Genomic DNA, 10,726 nt, shown 5'->3' with positions numbered 1-10,726 from the left:
GGTGGATAGTGCTCAGCCAATGGTACCCTGGTCCCACCTTACTACAATAGTTAATCTGCAACACCACATACATAAATATATAACCACAAGCACCTTGTCACTGTATTTCTGACCGTGTTTACTGATTGGGTGTATTTCAAGATGTGGTGCCAGTTCTTTCCTGTTAGAAGGCAGAGAAGACATTAACCTCATTCCTGTTCTCCTTCCTGCAATACACCCTTTACACAGCAAACATGTTGCAGGAAAAGCACAGTTGAAATAAATAACCTTATTGAAGGCTGCATTCCATTTAAGTAAGCCTTTCTCAGATCCCTCGAACCGTGCATGCTGACTCATCCGATGGAAATTATGATTATCAGAGAATTGAATGCTATGATGTTATATTTAACATATAAATAATAATATTCTGTGAGCCTTTCATGTCAAGAGGCAGTAGATCTCAACACTCAGAAAGATTATCATTCACAAGGTGCCATTTGACCTGACAGTGGGTGACCAGTGATCTGATCATGGATCTATTGTTCTTTGATAGGGTCATGGGTCTCATGACAAAGCATGTCCATCCATTCAGAGAGGATGACTAAGCATGTATTCATTGTAACTGTATAAAAGCTCTCTCTTCAGTTTGAGTGGTTGCACTCGGCTGTGGAGACATTGCTTTCCAGTGTGCCTCTTTTTAAAAGACTCAGAAGTTTTTGAATAGTTAATTTCAAGAATTTACACAACACTCACTGACATGGTTTGCTTGGAAACTTAATTGAAAAGAGCCATGGTAAATGATATTAATCTGTTTTATTTTATCTTACCTTCTTTTGCCCGGGAGATGCTTTTGGTTCAGTTTATCTGTTTGTCAGCAGGATTACAGAAACAAATCTTGCCCTGTTCACCTGAAATGTGGCGAAAAGGTGTAGCCTGGTCCAAGAAAGAACCCATTACATTATGGAGGGGGTAAGGGGGACATACAGGACCTATTTTTCACTTTCATTAAAAGACAAAAAAGACCCCTTCTTTTTTCCAGGAAATTAGTTATTGGATGCCCTGACTCAAGCTTTGGTTTTCAACGTTGGTGTCTAGGTCTAGATTACGTAGTTTAGTTGTATGCTCTTTGAGTAAAAGATTGCATCCTGACCCACCACATTTACATTTCTCACAGAGCATTTTTTTTTGTTGGACTTACTCAACTCTGTAGTTTCCATTTGGGCACTGCAAAGAGACCTGCTTGTTTTTTTACCCAGAACCCAAACAAATAGAATATTTCAGTAGATTACAGGATTAAAAAACTTAAACCGCAGCCCTTTTTCAGTTTCCATACCACACATTGTGGAAGATAGTGAAATCCTATCAAATGAATTCCTGCAGGGGGCGGTGTGACCAATGTGTTATAATGCAAATGGTTCTTCCTTTATTAGTATAACATTCATTTAGAATCATACAACTTTACACCAAAGCATGATTTGCCAGATAAAGTCACTGTACATGATTAGTTTCTCATCTAACTAGTGAGGTATTTTTAAGTGATTAAAGTCTTCAAATTACAACAGTTAAAAAAGTAAAATTTAACAATTGCTATTAAAGAACAATAACAGAGGTAGTTTTACTTAAATGGTTAAAATGATTAATACTGACATATTTTAAACATTTTAAAATATATTAAATTCAGTCCATTCCTGAGAGGGTCTCCAGGTTTGGTCCTTGCCGTTGAGCAATCCAGCCGACCTTTATCTCACTTTCATCTTCTTTCCATGTAGTTGTGAATGGCCTTGTCAAATATTGCCAGAAAGAAATCGGCATCTTCCATTGTGATGCACATCGGGGGTTGGATCCGGAAGATCTTAGGTGGTGAGAAAAACCGGAAACAAAAAACAGGAGATTATAAAACGGGAAATTGTGTCACCAGGTCAGGTGTTTAATTCTGTGTCCCTTATCTAAGGCAGAGCAGGCACTGCAGGCATTTCTGGAACATATCCTATGCCAGCTGCGTTTATGACACATGTAGGCACAGAAAGAATTAACTACTTTAAGGTGAGTGCTGTTACCTGTCCGTAGACTCCTCCTTTCCCTATCAGGATTCCCATTTCCTTGATGTCCTCAAAGATTTCACTCATTGCCTCAGGAGGCAGAGTGTCTCTGCTGGCCTGTGGGCGACAGAGAAGAAATGCCGAAATAAATGAAGATGGATGTGTAACAATAAGTATAGGAATTTAATTTAGGTAAGTAACTATATGGACATTGCGCAACTGCTTATCTCCAATGATTAATACAGCTTGAGGCAAGTTTGATTTAAAGTGGACCTATCATGCTATATTTGAATAATATAGTGTAGGACCATACCTATATAAGGCATATTTATACTTTTTATTTTTCAAAATACCAAACAGATCATGCATTTTAGCCATTCCTCATTTCGCTCAATTTAACACTGTCTTTGCATGGGCTGATTCTGTGAGAACAGCACCATCTACAGGCCTGGCATATGTACTACATCGTCTCCAGCGCTTTCGAATGGCAATGTCCGTGGCTGTCTCCTCCTGATTGGTGGAGTTGGCCCAATAGCCGTAGCGCCACTTCTGTGACGTAATGGAAGTGTTCAAATCTGGATCAGTCTGTATCAGATCCGTTGCGGCCCCTTTTTAAGAGATTTGGGTATGGAGGAAAATAGAGAGGGTTGTGTTTTCTGACACTTGGTGAGTTCCCTGGAACACCGAGGACACATATTCATGTATAAAAGACGTGCAAAAGTGCATTTTGCATGATAGGTCACCTTTAAGACTTTTTTTTAATGCATGTCAGAATGAAATTTAGATCAATTGTAAAATTACATAAATCAATATATGGCCAAGTATTTATTATTTTAAAAAAAATGATCTAGTGAATAGCTGTGCGGTGGAGAGAAGAGTAGAACAGAACTGGGAAATACCTGCAGTCATTTGCTAGTTCTGCATGGCAGTTAAGTCCGTATTTAAGGTTTACTCTCACCTGCCACTGTGTTAGGCTATACCAAATATTTATACAGATTATTTTTTGTTTGGCACTTTTATTGTAAACAATTAAGAATTGTAAACATTTAGTGGTATGAGATTCTAGTAAAATTTGAATATTCATTCAACTTTGATCCTTGCCTATTTCTTAATTTTCAAATGACTCTTCAATACAATATCTGCTATTATCAACAGATAAAATTATTCATAAACGTGCGAGCAGTACATTTACTACAGCTAACATTGTCTCTTTGCAGATGGTCACTGCTACTCCAGCTAATGGTTAACTGGGGCACTGGTGAACCATGCCCCCGGGAGGAACGGAACCTCACACACACACACACACACACACACACACACACACACACACACACACACACACACACACACACACACACACACACACACACACACACACACACACACACACACGTTGTATAAGCATGTGAGGTTAGTTTGACTTCTGTTACAGAATAAATACCTTGTCTTTGACCATTTCCACACCAATCTGCAGGCCTTTTCCACGGACATCACCAATTATCTCATGCTTGTCTCTGAGTTTTGCCAGTTCTGTCATCAGATAGGTTCCAACATCAAGACTGATCTGCTGTGTGCCGTCTTCTTTGATAACCTGTTAAGAAAAAACAATGATAACCTTTGATAACCTGTTAAGTAAAAAAGCAGCTGCACACGCAGCTGCAGTAAAATAATACAGATATACTCTGAAAAAGGACTGATAAACAAAGTGCTTACATCAAGCACTGATGACCCAACAGCACAGGCCACAGGGTTTCCTCCAAAAGTGTTGAAGTGAACCCCCTTGGCAAATGTGGCTGCAATTTCTGTGAAATACATTAATAAAAAAGCTCACACCTACATCTACTTATTTTTGGTCTTGTGAGACCATTATTTCCTATCCTCCAACACACTCTATGCACTCTCTCTCATATCTCACCTGGTGTTGTGACAACAGCTCCCATCGGGAATCCATTACCGATCCCCTTTGCCATTGTAACCATATCAGGAATGACATCATGACCTTGGAAACCCCAGAAGTGGCTTCCTGTTCGCCCAAATCCTGTCTGGACCTGTTGGTGCAAGAAGGTTTATGCATCTTAGGGTTTTAAATGTGTGTCATTATATATTTTTTGAATTATTGAAGCACAATATTTTGTTAGACAAAAACATCTTGTGAAATTTGGAAATGATCAGCTCAATTTCTTTTTTTTCATAACATTTAAAATATTTTGATAACACGATCAGTAAATAATCTACTGGGACACTACTGGAATTAAATTCTCCCAATATTATAATACTGATATTAAAACTGTAGACTTATCTTTATCTGCAACACTGCGGGAATAGCGGATTTTAACAGAATCACTGAACATGCAAGAAAAATATTTTTGTTGGACAGCGAACTCATAAATTAACATGCAAGATAAATTATTCTGTAAAGATAAGTAAAAAAGCTCAATTATTGGCTTGTTGACCCATGAGCAGTTTGTTTTTCACTTTTCTTAAAGCGGCAATCATCAATGTCTATGTTAACAATGGGTCTAATGAATATCAGTAATGTGAAAGGAACCCACGGAGAATTGTCACTTGACTCTGCTGTGCCCCTCAGCTGTACAAAGCGCTTTAGTTTATTTAACTAATTTTGTTAACTTATACGTCTGCAATGTTACTGTTTTGTTCAGTTTCTTCACTCTCATCAACCACATTTCCATCAGCAGGCAGCAGTTTCTAGAGAAAAAGCTCTACAACTTTCTGTAGATTTAGAATCTCTTTGACATGAAATGTGTGTCTCACCTCATCAGCAATGCACACCCCTCCTTTCTCTCTGACAAGTTTGTAAGCGTCCTTCAGGTAATTTTTAGGATACTGCACAGCTCCTCCAACTCCCTATATAAATCAAACACATTCACATCTCACAGTCCCATTCTTAAGTACTCCTCACAGAAAAATAGAAAAACATGAATGACATGCTAACAAACATTGTTTTATTTTGTTCTGATATCAGGGGATTATCCTGTAGATACAATACATTAGACATGCAAAACAAAATTGTCAATACGTTGACTTAAAGATGACATGTCCTGTTATAACACAGAATAGAGTACCTGAATAGGCTCTCCAAAGAAAGCAGCGATTCGACTTGGGACACTAGTGGCAAATGTCTCTTTGAGCTGCCCGATGTATTGATCATTTGCCATGCAATGACCTGTAGGAACAAGGAAATGTTTATTGGATCACACAAAATATACTTGAAAAAAATCATGTTGACTTTATCTCAAACAAATACAGACTGAAAAATAATATATAATAAATATTAACACCTAGGGAATGGGCAGAGCAATTATTCAACAACTGTTCTAAGTTGCTGAATGATAAGTTAAAGCTTACCAAAATCAGATGCAGTGTCAAATCCCAATTTTCTTTTTGAAAATGTGACTCTCTCCATTGGATTTAGATTAGATTTATCTTTTATGGATAAAGGTATGTCATTTATAATTGCTCTGACATTAATTTTAACCAAATTATCTACCACTATAACAGCTAACAAATATATTTTACACACAGCAGCAGGGCGGTTAATAAACTAAATTGATAACGTACAGCAGTAAAGCGGATGTTTGTTTTGTGTAAACAGCCATGTTGATATGCCAACGTATTGGTCGTTTCCAGGAAGGCTCTGTGGTTGAGCCACAGGAATACTATATAGATAAAATTCCTGAAAATGCTTTAAGGTTAAAAGAGGTAGATGAACGATAGAAGGAACCTTTGAACCTTATGAACACAAAGGATAAAGACCAAACACTTTCCAAAGTCCAGTATTCTATGTAATAAATAAAATATGTCGTTTTATGTGGCCATTTTGTGCTGCATGTAATTCCACTCACAATTTTAAAACAAAAACAAATTAAATGGCACGCAAACTCTGGCATCAACTGTTGTTTATCGCTGTGCATGAATACAGCACATTCAAAAAGGTAAGGTTAATGTTCACGAGGAATATTGCAAAAGCAGTCGTAATGCTTAATCTCACCGTCAACAGTTTCAAGGAAATGAGCAGTGTAAGTGTGTTGAGGGTGGGTGTGTTTTTTATACCTTGGGCACAGCCACATTGTCTGGTGGTCTGCACAGGAGAGTCCCTGCAGTGGCTTCCTCCCCGACCTCTGAACACATCAGGACACATGGTCTGTTTGTTTGGGCAGAAACTGAGTCAGCAACACTCACTCATTAACGCAGCACAAATAAATCATCATCAAACTTGGCTGTACTGTCATAAACATGTTGACATGATTAGTTTATCGGTGGAAAAACTATTTGAAAACTGAGTGGAGGTCACAAAGCTGTTTAAGGCCAAATGTTGTGTATGTTCATTATTTCAATTAAGGCAAAGAACAAAAGAGAAGAGAGGCAGTCAAAACATTGAAATGTTTTAGTGGCCACTAATTACATTCATAACCCGGTCTTCTTGAAGATATTTGACTATCACAAACATATGTCAATGTATATCACTATTTTATGACATAAATGATTTTGTGTATCATTAGTTGTAGGTGTTTCTCATGTGGTGCTGACTGTAATATAATAATGCATACGTACAGTTGTGCAGCCTAAACCGTTGGCAATGGGGTATTTATATGCTGCGTTGGAAGTAAGGCCCATGGTTTGTGGGCTGCCACCGTGGTATGAGCCCCTGTAAAGAAAAATGGATAGAAAACATTAAAGACATTTGGATAACAGATAACTTTTCTTTTCACAATTAAGAATCTTGAGTTTATGAGTAAAATTACAAAGTATTGTAAAATAATTACAAATATATTACAAGGATGGTACAAAAAATGTTTAACACAGCCTAGGTATTTTAGTCTTATAGCCTTATAAAAGGAAATGTTACCTAGTCCTAAATAATGACTTTAAAAAAAAAAAAGATAACTAATAGAATCTAAATATTTAAAAACTTGTACCTTAAAGTGATGATGTCAAAGTTGCCGGTGTGAAGTCGAGCCATCAACATGGCCAGGTCATTGGCTTCTGAGCCGCTGTTTGTCAGATATACAACCTGGACAGTGAGACAAAGATCAGCAAACCTTTTCATCACAGAAATGTTTATCCAGAATCCTGCTCTAAGTTGAATTTATTTTTTTTAAATCCACCATGGTACCTTGAGAGGATCCGGTAAGTAGGAGGCAAGTTTCTCACTGTACTCATGGAGAGTAGGATAGGCGTAGATGTTTGTAGTATGCCACAATCTCTTCAACTGCTGCTCTGCTGCTGCCGTCACTTTCCTGTACCCGCAGATGTCAGGAGTCCGATATAAGAATGAAAAATTATTTTTATTAGGAACTGTAGGTATAATAAATCCTGCTCTCACTGTGTGACACAGGAAAGAAAAGGGACCTTACGGGTGGCAGTGGCCCACACTGACAGTCGCCACACCAGCAAATAGATCCAGATATCGCCTCCCGTCCACATCCCACAGCCACTGCATGTATCCCTGGTGGATCAATACTGGTTTCTTATAGTAGGTAACCTTCATGATCATAGGGTTGCAGTTCTGCCTGCGGATCTCCATTATCCGCTCTTTGGACATACCCTGGACAGGGACAAATGCACAGTAAAAAAAATACACGCAATGGCATTACCAGCATGTTCACGTGTATCTAAATTCTATATATTATTACTTAGGTGATCACAAATAATAGGGCCAACTTTAGAGATAATGTATATGTCAGGAGGATATTGCTCTTACCGTGTATTCCTCTGGTTTGAAATTGCATGAGGGCATATCTGGGATGTCTGTGGGAGGGTGTTTGAAGGCTGATTTCTGACATAATGCACCTGTAAAATAAAATTGCTTAAAACGTATACAGTAATGTAAAAGCAACATTTTTCGTTTGGGAAACTACATGAACATAACCTGATCTGCGACATATGAGAGTAATTTGTGAAACATCCTGTCAGTGATATTTAACCCAGACTTCTTTCAACTCTTATATTTATTTCCAATCATTGTCTATAGGAGACAGATGTGCAAATAATTTTAAGGCTGTTCTAGTCTTTAACTATGTATTCAGTATACTGTATAACCTGTCTGACACTCTAACCACATTCAGTTCCCTTTAGACCTCACATTGTGCAACACATAATAAAATCCCTCCTGAAACTCTTAGTTGTAAAATGTGAGATAGAAGGTGCACTGGACTGGTTCAGCGATTATGTAAAGTCTAAAAAGCATGTGCGTAACTATTCCCCCACCCACACAGCCAACAATTGACAAGACATAAAATGACTCAATGTAATGAATGGCATTACCTTTTCCTGCTGCAATTTAATATAATGTAGCCAAGTTACTCACATTATATGTCATCCTATCAAATATAACCTTGTTTAATGGACCTGAGAAGTCCGTTTTATTCACCTAAAAACTGTCTAACACCAATGCCCTCTAAAACAGACCTGCACTTCATTCTATCCTCTTGGATGTTCATTTGTTAGGTTTTAATAGTTTAAGAGAAGTTTTGATTCACCTATACGTTTTTATTGAACTAACAGGTGTTTCTATTATGTTGCATATCGTCGTTGATTTATATGGGGTGGACAAAACAATTAGAACACCTGCCACAAATACAGTAGGCCTACCTCATGTTTCTACAAACTTGGATTCATTACTCAGTACTTAATAAAAAAGCAAATGAGTTATAATGTTACTTTCCGTTACACCACATTGACACTGGTTAAGCAAGACAACTGCGGCTTTATTCACATATTTGGGCTAAAACTGGGCTAATTGTCAAATAAAACCGCCTTTAACCAGTCGGACAAGACTAAAAGTAAGAAGAAAAAAAGTATAAACAACTTCGCGTTTATACATTAATTTCCAATGATAAACAAGTTCAGACAGACCATAATAACCAACTAGCTCTGGATTTTATTCGTCTCCATGGAAACTCACCACTTGCCAAGTGGAATTTGACCGAAGCTTGTCCTGTTAGAAGTGCACAGCGGCCACTGAGAGAGGAAGCAGCTTTAAGCATTTTTGAGCAGGTACAGAGGGCTGCAGGCCTGCAGCTATGATACTCCGTCACCGTCTGACACTCAGCTGCACGCGGACCTCAAGATTTTCTGCACCGAAAAAGTTTCCGGTGGGCTGTCAGTAGACCTGTCCAGATAACTGTAGCATGGCCCCTCTTACACGTCACTGGATGCGTGCGCACGAATACAGGTCGCATTTGTAAACTGTGTTAAATTATATCAGTTTATTATTTTTACTTTACTTAAATATTTTCATGTTGTGCTATTTTGTACCTCTACTCTTTTACAAGTTGCAAAAATATTGTACTGAAATTATGTGATAGTTTATACTTTGCAGATTGAGAATATGAATAGGGTACAAAATATAAACCAACCAATATATTTTGTTAAATTATAATACAATAAGCTACCCAGCCGTATATACAACATAGCTACTTAAAATGTTTCCCACCTTTATCAGGTGAAACATTGAAGTAATTAACAGTATATCATACCTACCTGTATATAAGTGTAGACAATTATTTAAAAAATTGGCCAATCTGCATAATGAGTCCTTTTACTTTTTGCAAGTTGAGTATATTATGAGGCTAATATTTGTACACTTCTACTTAGATATGATTTGTATCTAACTAAAATAGTATTTATGTAGAGCAGTGTTGATGTTCAATCATCTCTTCTCTTTTCTGAGATTTATGTTTTATATGTCCTTGTTCAAATAAATATATAAAGACAAAATTGCGTTTAAACAGTAAACGGTATACACAAACGCAGACTATTTTGATAATCAAAGTAAGTGTTCATGCAAAAATGGCAGTCAATGCTTTATTCATCATCTCAAATTGATTATCTTTAATTTAGTGAAAGATTAATGTTCAAAAATAATCTGTAGATTAAAATGCTCAAATTAAGTACAAGGGCCTTAATTGTTTTTACTTAGCCTATTATCATACTAAAAGGAATGCATGCACCACCACCCTTCCAGGTGTCCCGATGGCAACAAGCCAACACAATACTGCCTAGCTTAGCCTATTATCACAATTCAAGGAATACCTACACCCATACATGCAGGTAAACCAGTTCAACGAGTCACACAATACTGTCTGGCTAATGATAATAGGCTAATTATCATACTAAAATGGATACATCCAAGTGTCCTAAAACATTTCAGAAATAGTTGTTTCTGCCAGAAGCAAAGAAGAGTTAAATGTATTTTTGTAACTAATTAACTGATAAGATACAAGTAGAGTTTAAAATATAATTTCATACTGCTAATAATGTATTAATTTATTCAATTCTTGTCTTAATTCAAAATCTTAACAGAGGACACATTTAGAGCTTAGTTTTAGTGAATTATCAAAGACATTACATTTATATTAGTGTTTTATTTCTATAATGTGAACATATGGAAGGGCAATGTAAGGTGCACATGCTATTTTGACTACCACACTGACCCAGGTATGTCACATTGCAACAAAGACATAAGCTGCTCAAAATCAAATTGATGAATGTGTTCCACAATAACTAAATATGTACATGTTTTTTGCTTGTTTGAAGATTCGGAAGTTGTGTGAGTGTGGCCAGAGGGCAGGACCTACACACACATGTACTACCCAATAGCATTGTGAGGCTGAACAAAAGTACTTTTTGACTATGTAAATGTAGTCTTTAAAAATGTACTGACTTTTTTAGGATTGCTTAAACAT

The 10,726-nt window shown here is 37.1% G+C and overlaps 1 protein-coding gene across 1 annotated transcript; it reads right to left on the bottom strand.

The window, feature by feature from the left end:
* Nucleotides 1-1,385: 1,385 nt before the first annotated feature.
* agxt2 (alanine--glyoxylate aminotransferase 2) lies at nucleotides 1,386-9,176 on the bottom strand. Its single transcript, XM_010789215.1, has 14 exons — nucleotides 8,944-9,176; nucleotides 7,741-7,829; nucleotides 7,394-7,584; nucleotides 7,153-7,276; nucleotides 6,956-7,050; nucleotides 6,591-6,684; nucleotides 6,090-6,180; nucleotides 5,102-5,202; nucleotides 4,791-4,883; nucleotides 3,934-4,066; nucleotides 3,732-3,820; nucleotides 3,460-3,609; nucleotides 2,037-2,135; nucleotides 1,386-1,831 (listed from the first exon to the last, which is right to left on the bottom strand). The coding sequence occupies exons 1-14, from the start codon at nucleotides 9,023-9,025 to the stop codon at nucleotides 1,730-1,732; spliced, it is 1,533 nt and encodes a 510-aa protein (XP_010787517.1). The 5' UTR covers nucleotides 9,026-9,176; the 3' UTR covers nucleotides 1,386-1,729.
* Between the last annotated feature and the right edge of the window lie 1,550 nt (nucleotides 9,177-10,726).

The sequence above is a fragment of the Notothenia coriiceps genome, unplaced genomic scaffold (assembly GCF_000735185.1).
Source record: "Notothenia coriiceps isolate Sejong01 unplaced genomic scaffold, NC01 NC01_scaffold00032679, whole genome shotgun sequence".
Classification (NCBI taxonomy): Eukaryota; Metazoa; Chordata; class Actinopteri; order Perciformes; family Nototheniidae; genus Notothenia; species Notothenia coriiceps.
This window is presented reverse-complemented; position numbering and strand designations above follow the sequence as displayed.